At 40.9% G+C, this 23,603-nt stretch overlaps 1 protein-coding gene across 7 annotated transcripts in view; it reads left to right on the forward strand.

Annotated features, from left to right (window-relative positions):
• The window catches only part of FTO (FTO alpha-ketoglutarate dependent dioxygenase), a 265,259-nt gene that overhangs the window by 42,012 nt on the left and 199,644 nt on the right, over positions 1–23,603 (forward strand). For all 7 annotated transcript variants that reach the window (XM_089540079.1, XM_089540077.1, XM_089540080.1 and 4 more), the window contains 2 exons: positions 11,543–11,620; positions 19,680–20,340. In XM_089540079.1, the coding sequence (XP_089396205.1) occupies positions 11,543–11,620; positions 19,680–20,340 (739 nt within the window). The remainder of the gene's footprint in view (positions 1–11,542; positions 11,621–19,679; positions 20,341–23,603) is intronic.

Here is a 23,603-nt window from a genome sequence, read left to right on the forward strand (position 1 = left end):
GCCAGACATACCAATGTGCCGATTAGAATTTGTGAACTTGCTGGATGATTTATGATGATAGATGAAGGGTATTTTTTTGGGTGATCTTTGCCTTTTTGTATTTAGTATGAGTATTTGGGGAAGGGAGTACTATCTAAAGGGCTCGACAGACAGGCAGCTCCATGCTACCCATGTTTGCCCCGCATAGTTACTGCAGCTACCAAATGGTGCGGCAAGGATGTGCTCCTTCCTGGGAGCAAAAAGAAGCTGCCTAAAGAAGCTTCCTGGAAGGGGTGCGATTGGTGCGTCCATACCCCAATTGCGACACTTCCCGCCAGCACTGCTTCGGAGCTGCATGACCCTCACGCCATCATGGCGCTGCCTGTGTGGCGGGCGGCAAACCATGATGGTGGCATCCTTGCGGACTAGGGCTGCTGGGCATATAAATGCTCAGCCTCATCCAGCCCTAGTTTGCGGCGAGGACACCGCAAAATGCCTGTTTGCACCGGGCCTAATTTTTCTATATGTGCTTGCTTGAGGATTGAGCTCTGCTGGGAAGGTTGTCCTCAGTTTCTCACCAGTAATGCCAATGCACTGTGTGAGGATGTGGGAGAGGAGCTTTTCAGCTATGGCACCCCAGTTATTGAATGCCCTCCCAATGGAGGCCTGATTGGCGCCAACATTGATTTCATTTAGATGCCAAGTAGAAATGTCGCTGTTCGTTAAAGCCTTTGGGCCTCCTTGATTTATCTCAACATGCTAATGTACATGGTTTTAAAACACTTTTAATCTTTTAAGCCTGTTTTTTTTAAAAAAAATATTCATAAAATTTAAAAAAGATTTACAAACTTCAGAAAAACAAACAAAGTGACAAAAATAACAAAGAGACAAACCCTCAACATATAACAAACATAATTACAAAAATCAGAAGATTCTTCTAATATACGTATTATCATTTTCTATCCATGTACTTCCTATCTTCATTACATCATCTTTCTCTATGAAATGTTTCCTATATCCCTAGATTCTTATTTTACCGATAATAATGAATTCTGTATAGTAGTATCAGTTTTATGGTGATAATAACAAATATAGATTTATATATCCTTTAATAAACTATAAATAAACTGTTATGGGGGGGAAAAATCAAGATTCCAATCTTCATTTCTATGAATTGTTTGTATTACTATATGATATGAGATTTCCCATGTTCTACTAGTTAGTTACATTTTAACTAATTATATTACATTAAAGATCCATCCTTGTTTTTTTTACCAAATTCTTTTACACAATTCCAATCCGTTGTAGTATCTTTCGAGGATTCATTTTTCATTCATGTTGTGAGTATGTCCATGTCCATATTTTCTCTTTTAATCTTTTAAGCCTGTTTTAACTTGTCAGTTATATTTAACGTATCTTTAGACTACTTCAGTTATTGTATTGCTTTAAACTGTTTTAACTTGTTTGCACTGATTTTTTTTCACCCACCACCCTGAAATGTTTTGATGAAGGGTGGGATAGAAATAGTTTAATAAAACTATTTCTTTACATTGGATAACTATAATGCTTGTGATAGGGGAAATGCGTATGTCATCAGGAGACAAGATCACTTCCAAAAACAGAACTCTCAATTGGAAGCCCAAATATGCTGTGCCCAACTACTTTTGCTAGCACTGCCTCATTGGAAGAACCCTTCTTAGGACCAGGACCAGGGCCTTGCAGGGCTGATTGGAGGGGCAGTTATGCATAGAAGCATAGCAGAGACTGGGATCTTGAAGACAGCAACCCTAAGGCACCACCTACCATGTTCATTCTACATTAGCTAAGAACCGGTGACATGGCAAACTTTTTTCCTTTCCTTAGTTTATGTTATGTGGGTTGCTAGGTATGCAGTACTATCAACCCTTGGGAACGGTAAGGGGAGAAAGATCTATAGCTCTCTTTTCACTAGGAGCATTTCTCTCTTGACAGCATCACAGTACACAAAGTTTGGGTGTGTATGTGTATATGTGTCATGTCAGGATATGCCCCTCCTGGTGACTGAGAGCCCTGAAACATTTGTTCGATCACACCATTGAATATAAAGAAGTGTGGGTCAGGGAAAGATTTGGCTATGGGCACCAGGTGCTGAACCTGAACATAGGTGACAGTCCAGAGGTGCTCACAGTTATGGCAGAAATTAATTGGATTGGGTATTCTTTGCCAAGATAAGAGATCCTGTACCCAGCAAAGAGAGGCCATGTCTGAATGATTTATCATTTTAAGCTTCCTATTATAATTGTTTCATGAGCTAAACCAAATGTAACAGATTGTTTGATTTCCTTGGCTAGAAGACTGACCATCTCATTTCATTAGTGGCTACTGTTGTGAATGTGTGCAGTACGTGTGTTAAAACAACATTCCCCTTTCGTTTAAAAACAGCAATTAGGGGACCTTTAGCATTACGGAGGTATGATTCTGTGAAAGGATGGCGCTAATGAAGCCATTTTTCAATTGTAGCAGAGGTGCTGTAATGCATAAATTAACGCAGTTGCATTGGCCAAGCAAATTGTTCATATGCATGATTAGCCTCTCTCTTACTCTGTGTATCTTGGTGGAAACCAGAAAGTGAGCTACTTGTTGTATGAGAGGAGGGAAAGTGAAATGTACCACACAAAGCCAAGCTGTACCTTTAGATGGTAAGTGTGTTGTGTAAGTGTGGCTCCACTTTAAAGACTGATTCTTGTAGGCTTCATAGCATCTTGTCTGCCAAATGATGAGAATATCACTAAAGCAGGGGAAATCAGTGATGTTTCCCCATGAATCCAGTGACTATACACTCAGGAAGTTCATTTACAATTGACCAACTGGAGATTCCCTAAACAGTTTTACCTTTCATTTTAACTCTTTGGTTTCCAGATATATTGCTCTCCACTAGGCTCCTCTAGACTTAGCAATCAGAGTATCTTAGATATTGATGGAACCAGTAGTACTGGCAACAATGAAGTATATCATCATTTTCTAGGAGTACTTTTACACAGGGTTCCAGCTGGTTAGAGATGCCCTCCCTCAAGATACAATAGGTTAGCTTTCCCTAGGCTGATGCCCACCTTTGTATTTTGGACTGGATTTTCCAGTATTCCTGATAACTGGTTATCTTGGCTGGGACTGATAGGGACTTAGAAAGTCCCAAACATTTGAAGGGCATCAATGTGGGTGAGGCTGTAAGTTATAAGAGGCCCGACAAACACATTCATTTGCATTTTTAAAAATAAATTACTTTCTGTGGCTTAGTCCTTAATGGCATGATTGGGCTCTCTGTTTGGGCACCGCGCAGCATGTGCATCATTATGGCACACGCCATAATGGTGCATGTGCGGCAGAACTAGTGCTTGGAGCATGTGAATGCTCTGTCCTAGTTCAGCCCTAGTATGTGGTCAGGCCGGCACAAAGTGTTGGTCTGTATTGCCCCAAGTCACTCTCAATAGAGGGTTGCTGGTGGTGGCTTTTTAAAAAAAGATTGCACTAAAGTCACATTAGCATCTAGATTGGCATTTATACACCATTGTAAGAAGACTCAATTGGTGGTGTATTTAGCCTGCAAGCTTCGGTGAATCTCAATATGCAGACTAGTTATGTTGCTATTAGCATGATTGACTTTGCATCAGACAAGCCAGTGCAAGTACATTTTCAATAGTTACAGAACAGAGAGGGTAAACTAGGAGGACACAAAATACACACACTGCAACGACATCAAACACAAAGTGACAAAATTACACATGAAGTTCATTACAGTAATCGCTTGTTGTGCCAAGAAGCCATCAGTGCAAAATGCAAGCTTGTTAACATTTGGGAACTCTTGGGTGTGAAGGTAAATAACATTTGAATGCAACGTTCTCTACCCAAAACATTTGCTTAATATTCTTGAGATTGTTGAGGAGCTTCACTGCTAGTCAACCATGGAGACTGTGATTCGGCAACAATATACCTGTATACCTGTTTTGCACAGACCTCACAAAGGCAGGCAAAGGCACAAGGTGGTTTAGAATCACAGCCCTGTTTTATTTAAGAATAAACCTAGAAATAAATTCTAGGCTAGATGATCTTGAAAATTACACCTAAATGTAGATGAAGATGAGCCAGATGGAAAGTTGACCATCAGATGGCATGGGAAGAACCCTGTCTTTCCCCCCCGTACCAACCTTAGGTTAGTGTATACTTGACAAAAAGCTACTCCCAGTTCCTGAAGAAAGATTCTACATAACTTAAAATATTGACCAGATTCTTGTTGGTGGCTTACTGTCCAGGAAAGCTGCTGAAACTGCTGATAATGGCTCAAAACAGCCTAGCAAAACTAAGGGTCTTTAGAAATGCAAGAAATAAAGTGCAGTAGCCAAGTGCCAGTTCAATGTCCAATAAAGAAGGGTCAAACAATCCAAGGGTTCAGGGTTCCAGAAAGGCAGGTTTAGCAAGGCAATTCTGAGATCCAGAGGGTCCAGGTCAGTCAGTAGTCCAAAAGACAAGGTTTCAGGCCACAAAGTCCAAGGGAGTCAGAGAAACATGCTTTCAACAGGGAAATTAGATAATCTCTGACAAAGCAGCTCAGTGGCTTGCGCCTGTTTATATTACCCAGTTCCTAATCACAGGTGCTTCCTGATTGCTGAGTGTTTCTCATAAAGCCTCCTGGACTGGCAAAAGAATGCCTTTGCAGACCTTCTCTGTCTAAAGGTAAATACTTCGTTGTCCTGCTTGTCCATGTCTTCTGTGTCTGGAATCTCTGCTGGTGGAAGGCTGGGCTGCAGAGTTTCCTGACACAGAAGAGGCTCTGCTTGAGCTGGCAGAGCAAAGCTAGGACCCGGCTCAGCTTCAGGTTCCCCCTCCACCTGGGACTCAAACCCAGCCTCTTCATCTTCTGAGTCCTCATCCCCCTAGTTATAACCTGCCTGATATTAGAATATTGTACAAGGAGATATCCAATACTTTCTTATGCAACAGCTTGCTGCTGGTTACCCATTGTTAATCGGACAGTTCTAGGCCACTAAATTGTTACTGGGTTTTGCCCAGCCATAACTGGGCTACCCTTGTACACCCAAGGAAGAAGGAGAAACAGTTGTCCTGGTTGCAGGCGGTTCTCCTTCCCTGTACCCTCAAGACTAGTAGAACAATGTCGCATGTTACCCTATAGCCAGTCATAAGCTAGGGGATGGAGCTGCACCTGGGGTGAACAGCATAAGGACCTAGCACAGATTTACTTTCCACCAATGCTCCTCATAGAATCATAGAGTTAGAAGAGACAACAAGGGCCATCCAGTCTAACCCCCAGCCATGCAGGAAATCACAATCAAAGCATCCCTGACAGATGACCATCCAGCCTCTCTTTAAAGACCTCTAAGGAAGGAGACTCCACCACACTCCGAAGAAAGAGTGTGTTCCATTCTTGAACAGCTCCTCCTAATGTTGAGGTGGAATCTCTTTTCCTGTTGCTTGCATCCATTATTCTGGGTCCTGTTCTCTGGAACAGCAGAAAACAAGCTTGCTCTCTCCTCAATATGACATCCCTTCAAATATTTAAACAGGACTATCATATCACCTCTTAACCTTCTCTTCTCCAGGCTAAACATCCCCAGCTCCCTTAGTTGTTCCTCATAGGGCTTCATGATTTCCAGACCCTTCACCATTTTGGTCGCCCTCCTTTGGACACATGGCTCCAGTTTCTCAACATCCTTGTTGAATTGTGGTGCCCAGAACTGGACACAATATTCCAGGTGGGGCCTGACCAAGGCAGAATAGAGTGGCACTGTTACTTCTCTTGATCTAGACACTATACTTCTATTGATGCAGCCTAAAATTGCATTGGCATTTTTGGCTGCAGCATCCCACTGTTGACTCATATTCAACTCATGTTCTATTTGGACTCCCAGATCCCTTTCACATGTAGTTTCATTCAGCCAGGTGTCCCCCATCCTATATCTGTGCATTTCATTTTTCCATTCTAAGTGCAGTACTTTACATTTCTCCATGTTGAATTTCATTTTGTTAGCTTTGAACCACTTTTCTGGTCTATTCAGGTCATTTTGAATTTTGGTCCTGTCCTCTGGGGTGGTAGCTACTATTTGTGTTGTTATTATGGATCTCTTTGCAGAGCTTGTAAGTTACTTGTTAAAATATCTGCTTTTTGGAGTTAATTTCTTTTTTGCATTAACAAAGTTATAGATGAATTGCTTCATTGTTGTAATTTAAGAAGGGTTAATTTGGTTAATTCTGTAAAATAACTGTAACTTTTATATCAGGTATGGGATGTGGCCTTATTAAACGGTAGAGGAGGAGTTAAACATGTTTCTAATGTTCCTTGTACTTTGTTCTGAGTGTCGAAGAGACAAACAAGTCACCTTGACTTCCAATAACCTCTGGAATTCAGTATTTTAAAAATTGCAATTGTACCCTTCATACTGCTTGGAAACAATAGCATCAAGAGATCTCCTTGTAAAAGTAACTTTTCAAATTGAGATTGAGAATGGCCATTTGAGGATGTCTGGAGCAGATTCCCCCCCCCCCTTTCCCATTAATGGTCATATTTACACAGGTGAAGAGGGAATGCTCACCCTTTTTAGAAGCTGGTGTGGTATATTTCACATCTATGTTGTGTATGTAGCCTTGACACTTTGGAGGCAGGAATGAAAGGGTACATTCATCTGCCAGCAGAACTTCTAGCCCAGGAGTAAAATGCACATTTCTAGATTTTTGCCCCATAGCAGGCTCTCCTGAGGTTGTTGTTCTTATTTTTAAGCATTAAATTATCCATTCATCTTGACTACATTTCTGACAGTTGTGCTTTATTAAGGAGAGATTATGGATTGTGGAAAGATTCAGTGTATGCTTTCATTGGCTATGGACCTATTGCCCTCTAGATGCTGTTGAACTCCCAGTTCCTACTAGCCCAGGCCAACCTGGCCAAATGTGAAGAATTATGGCAGCAGTGGTTCATCAAATCAGGGCCAAAGCAATCTTACTTCTGATCTAAATAAGTAAAAAGAACAAAAGCATTTACAAAAGTATGTGCGTGTGCATGCCTGCCTTCACGTTACCTGTCATCCTATGGTGACCCATTAATTTCATAGGGTTTTTTAAGGAAAGAAATACTCAGAAGTGTTTTTTCAGCTCCTTCTTCTGAAATATAGCCTACAGCACCTGCTATTCATTGGCATTTTCCCACCTAAGTACTAACCAGGGCTTGGCCCTGCTTGACTTCCAAGATCAGACAGGATCTGGTAACTTTAAATTATTTAGGCTCTGCTTTAAACAACAAACCTTCTTTTGACTTTTGTGGGTTTTTCGGACTATGTGGCCATGTTCTAGAAGAGTTTATTCCTGACGTTTCATCAACCTCTGTGCCAGGCCCCTTCAGAGAATGCTTCTTTTAATGCCTTATTTCCACACATTGCTATCCCTGTCTTTACCTGTTGCCTTGACTTGCTGCAGTTCCTAGAAATGCAAAACAACCCCTCCAAAAGAACTGGTTGGCAAACCTGACTTTCTTTTTTCTTTCTTTTCCTCCACCTCCTCCTTTTTATTTTTCCCCTTTTTGTTTTGTTTTGGAGGAATTTGCAAGTAGCTTGATGCATTTGACATGTGTGTGACAGCTCCCTGTATATGAGAAGGGTTGTGTGTTCTACCCCCCAGCTGTGTGTGTATTTGTCTGCACATCAAGCAGGAGAGCTTCCGCTTAGTCAGATCTGACAATCAAATGTGAGCTGGTACTACCTCCACTCCAGAGTGCATTTTAATGCTGCGTGCTTTTGCCAAGAGCTTAACATTTGACAAAGAAATTGTCAGTGCGCGCATATATATATATATATATATATATATACACCCCTGTGTGTTTGAAATATTTCCTCCACCAGCCCAACATCCTTTTATCATACAAACAGGAATGTAGCCTTTTGCTAAGCTCTGTTCCAAGCTTAGCAAAACCAGAGTAATCATTTCAATGTGTTTAATGCCATAAATAATGTTAATATATCTTTTCTTATTGTATGTATATATCTTTTAAAACCCACCATTGCAGCAGCTTGGAAATCACACAGTGGACTAATGTGTTGCCTGCCAACTTAATCTAAAGTTACATTCCACTTGGCTTCACCGGCGACTCCATGTCAGTTCGATAATGCGTCTCCGAGGAAGACCGTATAAACTGTAAACTCAACGAGATCAGGCTACATGTCTGTTTTATAAATTTTAATGGAGGGGTTGTCAGTCCAGTTAGGATCAGGGAGCTGTTGGTAAGGAAGTGTGGGATGGATTAGTCAATGTTACTTGGTCTCTGTTCAAAAACTGAGCTGTTGGCTGGATTGGCCCAAAATGCTTTTGGAAAGACAGAGGAAGGGCAGTGGTATCACTAGCAACTGTGATGTAGCTTTTTATTACCTCTTTTAGAAAACAAGCTTGTTCCGTCTTGTACATGACATCCTTTCAGATATGTAAAGCTGGCTGTTGTGTCTCCTCCTCTCCAAGCTGTTACCCAGCTCCTTGTTTCTTATTAGGCTTGGTTTCCAGACCTTTTAACAACTTGGTCAACCTCTTCTGGACGTATTCCACCTTACTGATATCCTCCTTGAAATACAATGCCAGAAATGGTTGCAGTATTCCCAATGAAGTCAGACCAAAACAGACCAGAGTGCTCCTGTTGCTTCCCCGAATCTGGACACTGTACTCCTGTTGTTGCAGCCTAGAATTGCATCGACTTTTTGATCGCTGTATCACATCCTTGGCTTCTGTTTAACTTGTGTTCTGCAAAGACATTTAGACCATTTATACATGATGTATTGTCAAGCCAGGTGTCACCTGTCCTATATTTTTGCATATAGAAGTATACCACTGGATCTTGGATCTACAGTATTTCGTTTATATGGCAAGCATTTCAAAAGGAGACTAATTGGGGTGCATTTTAGCATTACATTCCCAGCCGTGCAGAGTCCATTCTTGTTCATTCTCAAACCATCTAGACTGGGGCTAGCGGGCATCAGTGCCAGTTTTTCTGCCCTTCTCTGGACAGTCATACTGGTGCCGCTGTCCTCTGTTGACATGGTAACTTCAGATTGTACAGTGTGTGGCCATGTTAGCTTGGATCCCATTTATTATTCATTCTGACCTCCAGTTCCTTCTGTCTGTTCTACTAGTCTTTGGTAATTATCTTGTTATCACCTTATTCAGTTTTCCCATTCTCTTATACAACCATTTACATTGTTCCGGTTGAATTCCAAAGATATGTTGAGTTCTGCCACTGAAGAGAAAGTCTGGTTGGTATGTAAATGACAGCAGATAAGCTTTCTTTTTGTGTGTAATTCTCGTTCTGCACGAGGCAAAGGCCAGGTTGATTGGTGCGGAGGAATGACTGCTTTTGGGGCAACATTTTTCTTTCTCTCTAGTGGTTTCTGAGCTGGCAGAGGCTGTGTGAAAGAAGCACACAGGCCAAAGACTGGGTGGTTTCAGAGCAAACAGCTCAGCCTGGGAAATGCCGTTTCCCAAAGTAGAGTAAAGCTTTAAAATCCATTAGTCCCGTAACATGACACAGAAATTAAAGATAAGTAAAAGAATGTGAAACGAAACCAGAGATGTAAGGAGGAAAGAATTGTGTCAAGACCAGATCAGAAATGGGAAGTTTTGTTTTTGCTTTCTTCTTGCTTTTTTTTTTTTTTGCATAATATAGATCTGACCCCCTTTTCAAGGTACAACCAAAGGCCATGTGTTGTGCTGTGTTGTGGACAGGTAAAATGCCAGTGTGGTGTAGTGGTTTGAGCATTGGACCACAGTGGGACCTTGTTATATGCTGGGGTTTGGTTCCAGGATCCCCCATGGAGAACAAAATCCGTGGATGCTCAAGTCCCGTTACAACAACAAGTTTATTGATTAGTCAACTGACCATATCATCAATGAAATATGAAATACATACAAGGATAAAACTGAGCCACTCCTTGAACTCATATAAAATTAACTACGAAGTTAAGACACGTAAATGAGATAAAAACGCATAAAAGTTAAATAAAAACAAATCTAATAAATTGCAAGATAAGGTATATAATAAAGCAGACACACTAAGACTGGGGGAGTGGGAGAAATCAATGGGAGTATTTAAATAAACTCATCACTGTGGCACAGAACCCCGTTTTGTGTAATAAATTGATCTCTCAGGTGAACAACATTTATAATAAATTTAGCAGTACAGAGCACTAAATGTAAATTGTCTCCAGAAAGAAAATAGTACAATTTAACAATAAGATCCCAGTTGGTCATTCTTAGCAAAAATGGTTGTGGGAAATGGGATCTCGCCTTGTCGTAAATACAACGGTCAAGCAGGATATGTACAATGTCCTCAACGGCTGAGGCACCACAGACACATGTTCTTTCATGATGGGTATGTTTTGAAACTGTCCTGTTCTTACTATGGAATTCAGTTGCTCGAATCTAGCTCTAGTAAAAGCTATCCTCTGGCTCTGTGACAGATACAGCCTAAGGTATTTTTCTGATCCAAATAAAAATTTATTTTTAGCTAACCAAATGAAAGATTTACAACCTGCCAATGAAGCTTTGCCAGATTGAGCACTCATATCCTAAACGCTTTGTTTTAAATATAATGGCAGAGCAAAATGGTGTCCCTTATATAAAAGGGAAAATGAAGTTTTGCTATTTGGAATTTATACTTTTTTAAAAAATATTTTCTAGCCATGGATGCTTGAATCCATGGATAAGAAATCCATGGATAAGGAGGGCCAACTGCACAACTCTGGAGATCAGAGTTCGATTTTCCATTTAGCCATGAAACCTACTGAGTAACCTTGGACATGATAGGGTTACTTTAAGGTTGCCATCAATTGGAAATGTTTTGAAGGTACACAACAACAATGACAATACAATGTCATGGAAAGATCCAATGGGTATATCGCAGTTAAAGCAAATAGAGTTTGGGGGCCCTTTCACATTATAAAATTATAGTGGTATTATTCTGCTTTAACTGTCATGGCTGCACCTGTGGAATTCTGGGGTTTGTAGTTTGGCGAGACACTAGAGGAGTCTGGCTGATAAAATATAAATATCCCTACCTAAACTGCACATCTCAGGATTGCAGAAGATGTTGCCATGTTTGTTAAAGCATTAACATAGTGCTATAATTCTGTAAGATGAAAGGATCTGAGATCAAAGGTGATGCGTGAATGTGGTTCTCAGGTTAAGAGTTCTTCTAATATAATGGCCATTCTGGCTGGAAATGAAGGGAGTTACATTCTACCACATCTGAAAGATAAGAAACATTTGGAGATTGCATGTTTTGAAAGTTTCTGTGTTTAAAAAAAAAAGGAAGAAAAGAAAAAGAAATGTTAAAAAATATCCAGATAGAAGCTGCGGTAGATGGTAGATGGTATATTTACATTTACATTTACAATGCTTTTGAAATAAACTATAATAATAATAATAATAATAATAATAATAATAATAATAATAGAATAGCAGTTACATATAAGTTCAAATGACTTGCAGCTCTGCAGCGGTTCTTGCATAACTCAGTGTACGATGTTTATTTTTGTATCTTTAGAAACGGAAGCTCCTTGATGAACTTGGAGAGAGCCGGCTTCCATATTTGACGCCTAAAGATGATGGCTTCCATCAACTGGTAATGCTTAAAAAGATTAATGCTACATGTGTTGGAAAACATGCTTTAACAACCCGATGGTTTCTTTCTTACTTAGTTTTTTATTCTTGAATTCCTTGGTTCACTGCTTAGACTGGACAGGAGAAAATTGCTGTGGAAAACCTGCCACAAATGATTTTGTTTTTCTAAAACCGTGTTATGGGATAACCCCAGGACTTACAAGAGCTCCTGCAAATGAAAATATTGGTTATGGTGGACATGCTATTTGAAAGAGAGGTAATAGCTGACAATCTCTTTGCCTCTGAAATTTCACAGCTGTAGAAAAACGAGGGTTGAGCTCAGTATAGGGCACACATAGTTATTTGTCCAAAGACTTGGGTCATGTCTTTCATAAAATCCAGGTTACTGCCAGTCTCTTCACAGCTAGTTTTCCTTGCCTATTTTATGTGCATATACACTGGTATACATTTGCATGTGCATAATGGGACATTTTTAATATATTGTCTTTTAAACAAATATTTTTACTAGATTTTAAAACACACTCACACAACGTGGAAAGAGGGGAAAAAGGAAGAGAAATCAAGAAGTAGAGGAGGAGAAAGACATAGAATACAAATATTGGATAGATGTATACATCCCTGTATACATTGATATTCGCTGACTGTATGCCCCAAACTACTGTATGTCCACGTTTATATATGTAGTCCCTGGGGCTGATGTTTTGTTGTCTTCTTTAAAACTGCATATATTACTTGTTTTATTTCATTACTTTTAATTGGATGTATTGCTTACCTTTGTTTTTCCCTGTTGATTTCAGTAAAGACCTTATCTTTTTGTGTCTGTAACTGGATGGTTTCCATCAAAATAGTGTGAATATTCGAAATATTCTTTTCATCCCCCAGAGCATCATATCCATCACGTTTGAGACATCTTGGGCAGCTTTTCAGAGACAATTAAAAATGGAGACTGTATCTTCTTTCTCCCAATAAACTTGAGTTTGTTTGTGAAGTCGAAGGCTTTCATGGCAAACATCCATAGTTGTTTTTTTGGGCTATGTGGCCATGTTCTAGAAGCGTTTATTCCCGACGTTTTGCCAGCTTCTGTGGCTGGCATCTTCAGAGAATGCTGGCATGGAAGAGAGTTGGGTGTGTGTGTGTGTGTGTGTGTGTGTGTGTGTGCGCACACACACACACACTGTGTGACCCTGGATAGGGAGGAGGATGTGACCCAGGGTCACACAGTGTGTGTGTGTGTGTATACACAGTGCGGCCACTTTATACACCGAAGCCGCGGGGATACAAATGAATGGGGACATACGCCCATTGTTTCTAATGGGGCTTGAGCATAGGCGGAATTCGCCTTACGCGGGGGGGGGGGGGGTCCGGAACATCCTCCGCATAAGGCAAGGGCCGACTACACACACACACACACACACACACCTCTCTTCCATGCCAGCAGTCTCTGAAGATGCCAGCCACAGATGCCGGTGAAATGTCAGGAATAAACTCTTCTCGAACACGTCCACATAGCCCGAAAACCCACAAAAAATATTGAGTTTGTTTACTGCTAAAAGCTATTAGCCATCATAATTCAAATAGAATCATAGAATCATAGAATTGGAAGAGACCAGAAGGGCCATCCAGTCCAACCCCCTGCCATGCAGGAAATCCAAATCAAAGCATCCCCAGCAGATGGCCATCTAGCCTCTGTTTGAAGACCTCCAAAGAAGGAGAGTTCATTGCACTCGGAGGAAGGAGCGTGTTCCACTATCGAACAGCCCTTACTGTCAGGAAGTTCTTCCTAATGTTGAGGTGGAATCTCTTTTTCTGGAGCTTGCATCCATTGCTCTGAGTCCTAGTCTCTGGAGCAGCAGAAAACAAGCTTGCTCCCTCCTCAATATGACATCCCTTTAAATATTTAAACAGGGCTATCATATCACCTCTTAACCTTCTCTTCTCCAGGCTAAACATCCCCAGCTCCCTAAATCATTCTTCATAGGGCATGGTTTCCAGACCCTTCACCATTTTAGTCACCTTTAGTTGCCATTTTAGACTAGGACCCGGAACAATGGATGCAAGCTCCAGGAAAAGCGATTCCAGCTCAACATTAGAAGGAACCTCCTGACAGTAAGGACTGTCCAGCAGTGGAACACACTTTTTCCTTGGAGTGTGGACCTCCTTCCTTGGAGGTCTTTAAGCAGTCGGGTATGCTTTGATTGAAAGTTCCTGCATGGCAGAATGGGGTTAGACTGGATGGCCCTTGGGGTCTCTTCCAACTCTATGATTCTATCATCTCTAAGTAAAACAAAGGTGAACAGGCACTTAATTTGAATCTACAGTGAATGTGAGGTTCATTGCTTATCCCCCCCCCCAGTCATTTTGTAAATGAATGTTCACCACATTTGTGAAGCAAGCAATCATGGGTCTTCCTATATGAAATCAAAAATGATAATGTTCAGAAAGAGCCATTATCTCTTTGTGTTAACTATGCCTGGCTTTCTGACTTATACAAGCACAGTGATCAATATACCATGCTTTCTTCTGCTTTCTTGTTGAAACACATTGAAGTCTGGTTTCTGTGGCTTGCACCATGAGTGTGTGTGGGAGGGCTGAGGAATTCGATTAAGAACCATGTATCTTGGACTTGATAACCTCTTGCCTCCTCTGCCATGCAATTTCATGACGGCAATTAAGAAAATAAAATGAAGCCCAATCACAATGTGCACAATACAATCCAAACTGTTAGGGAGAAGAAGTGTTATTGAAGAAACAGAAGAATATGCTAAGTCTCTCTTTTGACAATCCTCTGGCCAAATGTGAAACACATGGCGGGACTTGAGCAAGTTCAGTCCAACTAAGTTGGAACACATTGAGTGAGATGAAAGACATAAAGAGGAACCTCTTACTTAGTTTGAACAGCTACAGCAGGAGTTCCTACATTATAGCCATGTCAACTTTCTTGTATTGACATGTGGCCGAAAGATGCATACAAAATAGCATCTCCTTTAAAGACAAAAAAGATCTCCCACTCCCTCCCTAAATAATGCCCCCCGCCATTGACTCGGGAAGGAAAGCGCTCACTCCTCTCTATTGACTTTTAAAAATAGATTGGAACTATTATTTCTGTCCAAGTTAAAGCACTGAAACTTTCAGATGCTTGTCAGAGCACATGTCTTCCATCACAGTTTGGAAGTAATGTGTTACCAGTAATGAGTTAGTTACTTGTAATCAGTTCTTTTCCCACCATCGAAAGAGTTGTAACAAAGTTGTATGGCAGTGTAACTTGACAAGAAATAACCCTACTCCTTGTTTAGTATAACTGTGACTCTCAAAAGTATGAGGATTGTTGCCTTGCTGAAAGATGTTATACGGTTCACGTCGATTCTCATGCTGTTGTCTCCTACTCTGTAGTATATATTTTTGTGGCGGGGAGACGTTGAATTAGGCAACTGGGGTGTTTTGTGTCACAACCTTGTTGAATTTAGACTGGAACTAACATAAAGAAAGATGCTGGTAGCATGAGCTTCTGTAGACTTGAGTCTATTTCTTCACATCTGAGGAAGTAGACTCAAGTCTATGAAAGCTCACACTACCAGCTTCTTTTTTCAGTTAGACTGAAAGGTGCTACAAGGTCCCTTTGCATACTTATATTCCAGACTAACATGGTTATGTCTTTGAATTAGACTGGAACTGTAATGTAACTGTTAAAAATCTCTGTCAGTTACTTTTGAGAAACAAATAGGCAAAGAGTTGCTTTTTAAAAAAAGTTACAACAACAACAATAATTTTTTAATTTCTATCCCACCTCTCTCTACGGATTGCAGCGGGTTACAATAACACAAAAATAACAATAAAATACATAACACGTATAAAACCAATTCTACATAACCCTTTACCCCCAACCCCCCTCCCTACCTTAAAAATGAGATAGAAATAAAAATGAGAGCAATATAAAATACTAATTAAAATTAGTTGAGATAGACATATTTGAGGCGAGACATCTTTTGGGGCAGACAAGAGCCATCAATATCAGGGGAAGGGATGGTTAATCTGGAAAGGCTTTCCGGAAGGGATCTGTCTTAACAGCCTTTTTAAAGGCCACAAGAGTAGTAATTTGGCGGATCTCCTCCGGCAGGTCATTCCAATAACTGAAACTTAGTATTTTCAAGTGAGCAGGTTGGTACTAAATTACTTGTAACCATTACTAAGCTCTTTTCCCTATGTAAAAGATTCCAGGTTCAATCCCTTGCTTCTACAAATAAGGCTGACAGATATTCTTCTCTGGAGACACTCTTCTCCTGCCAGTCCGTCTAGACCAGCGGTCAAAGGATTTTGATTCTGCTGGATTGACTTTGTTTTTTGCTGGAAACTTGAGATCCAACAGACAGAGCCCAGTCCACTTGGAATAGAATGCTTATCCCAGGAATGTAAAGTGGCAAACCTCCTCCTGGGAGCCTAGAGAACCTTTGCTAGTCAGAACAGATAGTTGTGGGTTGCTTGATGCGGAAATAGTCTGACCTGGCTATGTCTTGGTCTGCCAAGATGTTCTGGGCTGCTTGGAGAGCTGGGAAGACACAAATGGATTTGGAACTGGATTGGATTTCTATCTAGAGCTTGGGAAACTTACCTTTTTTTGGGTGGCAGATTCCAGAATTGGAATGGAATGATGGAATGTCTTTGATGGGATGCTGTCTGGAGGATTCTGAGGATTCATTCAAAAAGAGTAATTGCTCCAAGCTCTATCGTAGCAAAACAAGCAACACCAAAACAAGCAAACTTTTTGTCTGCTAAAATACTGGATTGTCCTCTGTTCAACCAAGGTGACGTCTAGTGTAGGACACCTAATTGGGAAAACAGGGGGAAAGAGGATGGCAGATAGAAGCCCTTCAGAGCCCTAGTGATGTGGTTTTTAAAATCTTGTGGCTATGCCATGTGTAGTGGATGAGGAACATTGTTGTTATCCAAGTTTGGATTTCCAAGTAGGGATTTAGAGCCTGCTCTCCTGGGCTCTTAGTCCAGCAACTGAATCAGTACACCAGATGAGAAATATACATTTATAAATATACTTATGATTTGTTTGTAAACCTTTGTTTCGGATAATTGGAAATACGGATAATTTGAAATATGGAAGCTGAAAAACAAGGGGAGGATGAGTTTTAGCAGCCTGCCATATGAATTTGCCTTGAGAAATGAATGAAGGGGGGAAAAGAACCAAGAGTCCCTTTTACATTACACAATTTTACACCCACTTTCATTGCTGTATGAACATCCTGTGAAACCATGGGATTTGTAGTTTAGAGAGGAGGTACTTAGAATTCTCAGCAGAGAGCTCCAGTGCGTCACCAAACTACAGATCCTAGGATTCCACAGGATATTGCTATGGCAGCTCAAGTGGATTCATAGTGCTGTAACTGTATAAGAGTCCCAGTATATCTATGTCTCCCTTGAGTATAACATTATTATTGCTTAATGTGGAACTGTAGTGCCACTTCATTCAGTTAGTGATTACTTTACCAGTTTCTGGTTTGCTTTGGTCACTTGTGCGACAAGAACCAGGTTGACTTCATGCAACAGAAGCGATATGATTTGTAGATTTGCTGAAAATATTTAGCCAGGCCTCTAGTTACCGTGTTTAAATTCTTTCTCCTTGGGAAATGGACATGTTAAAAAATTAAGCATGAAATGTTTTGTATGCTTTTGGGCAGAGTCCAGTCCCATAATTGCTTTTATCTGCCCCGCGAGTGAGGTGACCTTTAATATTAGCTGTCAGAGATACAGCAAAAACGACATGTATTTTTTTGCTCCTTCAATCAGTAAAAGTGTCCAGCATGAACTTCACGGTGTGCGTGTGTTTTTGCTTCTTCTTTCTCTCCCTCCTTCTTTGTCTTCTGATCTCTTAATGCTTTCCTTATGTAGAACATAGCAGGGATGACTGGCTGGAGAATTAGAGAAGACGGACTGATATTCTCAGATGGTGTTTTGGAAACGTGTTCCCATTTCCTTCAAAGCCCCCCTCTCCTTTTACTTTTGTGATACCAGTGTGAGACAGTCTTTCTCTCCTTTTCTCTCTCTGGGTTCTTTTAAAGAGCAGAAACCCTGCAGTCACCATTTAAGATATATTGATAAAATGCTTTCAGAGCATGTAATCTGCAGTTCATAAGCCAAAAGGTAACATGCCTTTCATAAAGCTGGCATTAAAGGGCGGACTGCATTGGCTCCCAGGTTTAACAGGGGAGTGAAATGTTACAAGCGTAGTGTATTTCCCTTTAGATGCATAGTTGGAGGCTTTCTTTCATTTTCATGGTGTCTCCAGTCGTTCCTCCTCTTCTCTGGGACAGCTTTACTCAGTCTTTCTCTTCTTTGTGGAGGTTCATATGGGAGCCTAGGGTTGCTGAGTCAGGGCTAGCATGCATTGGAGCTGCATGCCAACAAATATTCTGGAACCGTCCCATAACCTAAGTTTCTAATGCTCACCTTTTGTGCCAGTACTCCTCTTGACACATCTGGAACAAATCTGTACACATCTGTGCCACAACAAATCTGAGGCCTGATTTGTAAAAGTTACTTTTTACAAATCTCCCAGCCATAATGGTGCTAGAAGCTGTGGTCCAAATCCAGAACTTTTCCAAGTTATTTCTGGTACTCCCATTTAACCCCAACTTACAACAGGACCCACTTTTTAATATCTGCACTGTTAGCATTTTTAACATAGCAAGAGCCCTAATGGATCTGACGAAAGGTCCATCTAGTTCACTATATATCTTTCCATAATGACCATACAAATGTTTCAAGGATACCTAAAAGCAGGATGGAAAGGAACAAATTCTTTCCTTCTGTTTCCTTTAGCAGTTGGCATTCAATGGCCTACTGCTAAATATGGAATGTATTGGTTCCATATGTCATCATGCCTGATAGCCATTGTTTATGTGTGTGTTGTGTGCCTTCAAGTGATTTCTGACTTATGGCAACCCTAAGGCAATCCTATCATAGGGTTTTCTTGGCATGATTTGCTCAGAAGAGGTTTGCCAATGCCTTCCCTTGAGGCTGAAAGCATGTGACTTACCCATGGTCACCCAGTGAGTTTCGTAGCTGAGTGGGGAATCGAACCCTGGTTTCCAGAGTCGTAGTCCAACACTCAAACCACTACACCATACTGGCTCCTTCAATGATTGTGAATCACCCATAAATTTATCTCATCTCTTTGTAAGGACATGCAAAAGCCACCATACAAGAGTCTCACAAAAACTTGACCTTAAATCTGGAACTCATAAATTGATGGTTCCCATACTTTGTTCCTCCAAATATTTTGGATTTCTAATGTCCAGAGGCCCCAGACAGCTTGGTCAACTATCAAGGATTCTGTGAGCTGAAGCCCAAAACATCTGGAGAACCAAAGTTTTAGAATCACTGTCCTAGATCATTGGTCTATTCTTTCCCAGATTATCTCAAGAGAAGGAAATGACAAACCTCCTCTGAACAAATCTTGCCAAGAAAACCTCATGATAGAGTTATCATAAGTCAGAAATTACTTGAAGGCACTCAACGACAATAACCAGGGTTAAGTCATGAACTAGTTGTGAATCAAGATGTCCCAGTTGAAGCCCAATGCTCTAATCTTATTCAGCATGATTTAACCAACCTTCTGCCAGGAGCAGACACTTTCCAGGTCTCATGGCTTGCTGTGAGAGTTCTCATATATGGCTCTGATTCTGCCCTGGTAATTGTTTAGTGGCACATTTATCCTGAGCAGTTACAGTGTCTGGGGGCACTCCATGACTTTCTGTTAAATCAGCCAATTGTTGCAATGGGAAAAAAGAGGAAATGGGCTCTGTGGTGGCAAACAGCTTTTAGCCTGTGATATTTTATAAGCCAGTAACCCTTACTTATGCATTCAGTTGTTTTGTTTGTATGACAAATAACTTCTTCTTCTTCTTATTATTATTATTTCATTTGTATGCTGCCTTTCTCCCAGAAGGGACCCAAGGTGGCTCACAGGTAAAACTTGATTGTAATTCTCAAGCATGCATTTTCCCCATTTTTATAATAAAACCAAGTGATTTTCTCCTTTTTTTCATTTTCAGTGGAAGACTAAATACTCCAAACTCATCCTCAAAAATGCTGAGATGATCCCCCAAGACATCCATAAAGAAGTTCAAGAAGCCTTTTTGACTTTCCGAAAGCATGCATGCTTCTTCCAAGATCTCATCAGGATCAAAGGGAAAGATTTTGTTACCCCGGTATCTCGCATATTAATTGGAAACCCAGGATGTACTTACAAATATTTGAACACGAGGTTATTTACGGTCCCTTGGCCTGTGGAAGGTTACGAAATAAATTATACCCATCCCGAAATATCCGAGGCTTGTAAGGCATTAATCAAACTTAATGACTACTTGCATGGAGATACTGTCCTGGCTTTACAAGAGCATAGTTTGACCGAGACAAAAGAAATGGAAGATCCTCCTGTCACCGATAGGCATCGGGATTATGCTACTTCCATTACAGGGATGGGGTCCGCTTTGGGAGATCAAAGGCCTTCTCATGTCCCAAAGAATGATTGTACCGATCTGAAAGGGAGAACATCTTACAACCTGACGTTATTAAATTATATGGATCCACAACAAATGCCATTCTTGAAACAGGAGCCTTATTACGGAATGGGGAAAATGGCTGTGAGCTGGCATCATGATGAAAATCTGGTGGAAAGGTCAACAGTAGCTGTCTACAGTTATTGCTGTGAAGGTGGGTAAGGCAAGCGGACGAGAAGTCAAAAAAACAAAGTGGATTTTGCTACAGGAGTTGCATATCTCCCTTTTTCCACCCCAAGCTGTCCTGCATCTCACTGTGTGTGTGCACAAAGAAGGATCCAAACCTGTCAACCTTTTCCTTGCATCTGCATATGCAACATGTTAGCAGCTTTATCATGTCATGTGCAAAACTGTGTCTCTCCCCCATCCTGCTTCTGTAAGCACTTACTTGTCCCTTTCTATCTTTCTGGATCTCAAGGAAGGGGTGGGAAGGGAGAGAGAAAAGAGCATATGAGACAGAGTGAGCCAAGCTGCGTGTGCTGCTGTTCGCCTTATCTGGAGCACTTTAAGTGGATTGAAAAGTTGCTATAATTAACTTGCTGATCAGGAGCCAAGAAAACGAAATCTGTCAAAATTTCTGCACTGTAGGTTCCCACAGATGCCTCTTTTGAGCGTTGTATATATTCTTTTTAAACTGTGGCTTGACAACGCTTCCTTTTTGGTGTGATCTGTCAAACACTGCCTTGTTCCAGTTCTCTCTCTACTGGTTTCCCTACTGTCCTTTCTTTTCAGGGGACACGCTGCTCTCAATCTGGAGGAAATTCTCCCATGTTTACACATAACATTTCATGAATTTTTGTCCTGGCTTGTTAAACTGTGAGGGTCCTGTGAGATGCCACACTTGGGAACTTGCTAGCTTTGCTCTCAGACTTGTCACCCTTCTTGGCGTAAAGGGCAGATGTTTGAAACAGGGAGCCTCTTCTGTTTAGGCTGGCTCTCCACAATATGTTGGATCTTGGAAAACAAGGGCACTGTGTCATGTAGAAAGCCCCCATAACTATAAGCAGAACTCAAAAAAGTTACTTTTTTGGACTACAGTTCCCAAAATGCCCCTGTATGAGAGGGTTATGTTTTAATAATTTGTGTTGTTGTGTACCTTTAGGTCATTTCTATATTGCAGTAACCCTAAGGTGAACCTATCAGAGAAGCGGCTGCCTTTGCCTTCGTCTGAGAGAATGTGACTTGCCCAAAGTCACCCACTGGGAATTCGAAGGCTTTCATGACTGACATCCACAGTTTTTGGTGGGTTTTTTAGGCTATGAGGCCATGTTTTAAAAAAACCCACAAAAAACTACGTCACACACTGAGTTTCTCTCGTGCCAAGCAGGGATTCAAACCCTGGTCTCCTGGGTTGTCCGGTGCTCAAACCATTACGCTAGTTGTGGGAGTGTAGTAAATTTAGTTATATGTAATGAAAAATTAATTTCACATATCGTTTGCTGATTTTAATGTATTTTTACATCCATAAATAGAAATACAGTGGGCCCTTGGTATCTACTGGGGTTTGGTTTCAGAATCCCCCATGGATAACAAAATCCATGGATGCTCCAGTCCGATTATATTCACTGGCACACTAAAATGGTGCCTTTTATATAAAATGGCAAAATGCATTACATATTGGAATTTATATATTTTGGGGAATATTTTCAAGCTGCGGAAGCATGAATCAGTGGATAAAAAATCCATGGGCAAGGAGGGCCAACTGTATAGCCTTTAAACATAAGGAGATGCCCATCCCTGTGCTAGATGGACAAGTGCCCCAATTTGTCATGAAATAAAATACGCTTTACAGTATTATCACCTTGTACTTTTTCATTACTACAGGTGTTGCGCTGTGTGCTGGCCCCTTATCTCTCACACCTTGTTCTTGAGTAGAGAGAAGTCCTTGTGAGATGCCTGTCACCTTAAAATTGGTGCAGGGTGTACCTTATCCCAAAGTCAGTATTGAGATGATGGAGGGGGGAACCAAAATGAAGGTGACAGGAGGTATGGGCAGAGGCATTCCCTTTGAGTTAATGTGGGAGAGAGAGCAGAGGATAGTATGGAGTTACATGTCTAAAAAAAAGTGGAGGGGGAAAGGACCAATTCAGAAGTCAATGGTCTATATATCGTCCTAATGATTGTGAAAGCTTGAACTTCAATGCCTATGTAAATTGTGATCCTTTATGAAGTCTGTAACTGGAGACTCCACTTTGCTGGAGGATTTCTCCACTCACCCCCTTTAAAAAGGTGACTTTGGCTAAATCGGGACTTTGTTTTTCAAGGTGCTGAGTACTTCCTGAGAAATGCTGATATCTTTTCAGTTTTTCTGAGCCTCACTGGGAACTCCAGAATCTCAGGATCTCCCTAGCAGGGGAGCGCACCTGGCAGAATATGTACTCGGTGTCCTGTTATATGATCGTATTAACCTTTTACAAAAGTTCCTTTGTTTCCCAATTTACTCAGCACAGTTTGATCAATAGTCTCCTTGTGTGTCTCTGCTCGGCTGAACGTGGCAGTGAGCTATTCATTTTGCAAATCCAAGGAAACTTTTCAAAACTGTTGCTCCTTGCTAATAGGCTGATTAAGCGGAGGCGATTAGCGCTATTGAATAGAATGTCATAATGATCCTTGTATCAATAAATGCAGAGTCCCTTCTCTGCGACCCCTCATAGCAATTGTGAGATGTTGGAGGCATTCCATATCTAACTATCCTTTCTTTCTTTCTTTCTTTCTTTCTTTCTTTCTTTCTTTCTTTCTGTTTGTCTTTCCTTCTTGTCATCTTTTCAAAAAGATTCGGCCATGGAGCTAATTGTAGAAAAAAAATGAAAATGGAAACCTTGTTTTCATTTCAGTCTGTATACCCAGTAGGGAATCTTATTTCCTTGGGGTGTAATGAATCCACTCCAGCCTATAGTTCAAGTTCTCAAAGATCAGTACCTTGTATAGCTTCTCTAAAGTTTGAATGAAACTCAGAGCAGATTCACCAATCTTCTGATATGGGGACCACCAGCCACCATTTTGTCTACACTTTCCCAAAAAGTGTTAAGGCTTTGTGAAGTGGTAAATTTCCTAGAAGACTCATTACTGCAGCCAGTGGTGAAAACAGTAAGGACTGAGTGGCCATGTTCTAGAAGAGTTTATTCTTGACGTTTTGCCTGCATCTATAGCTGGCATCTTCAGAGAATGCATTCTTGGCATTCTCTGAAGATTCCAGCCACAGAAGCTGGTGAAACGTCAGGAATAAACTCTTATAGGACATGGCCACATAGCCCGAAAAACCCACAAAAAATTATGAATTACAGCCATGAAAGCCTTCAACTTCACAAGACAGGACTGACATGTGAGGCAAATGAAATTGACTGGGAACTGTACTGTGATTTTGAAGTACCAGAGCACAACTGAATGCTGAACCAAATACATAGTAGGCTCTTCCAT

This window comes from Sceloporus occidentalis, unplaced genomic scaffold, assembly GCF_023333645.1.
Source record: "Sceloporus occidentalis isolate IW3139 unplaced genomic scaffold, rSceOcc1.0.p SCAF_10, whole genome shotgun sequence".
Lineage (NCBI taxonomy): Eukaryota > Metazoa > Chordata > Lepidosauria > Squamata > Phrynosomatidae > Sceloporus > Sceloporus occidentalis.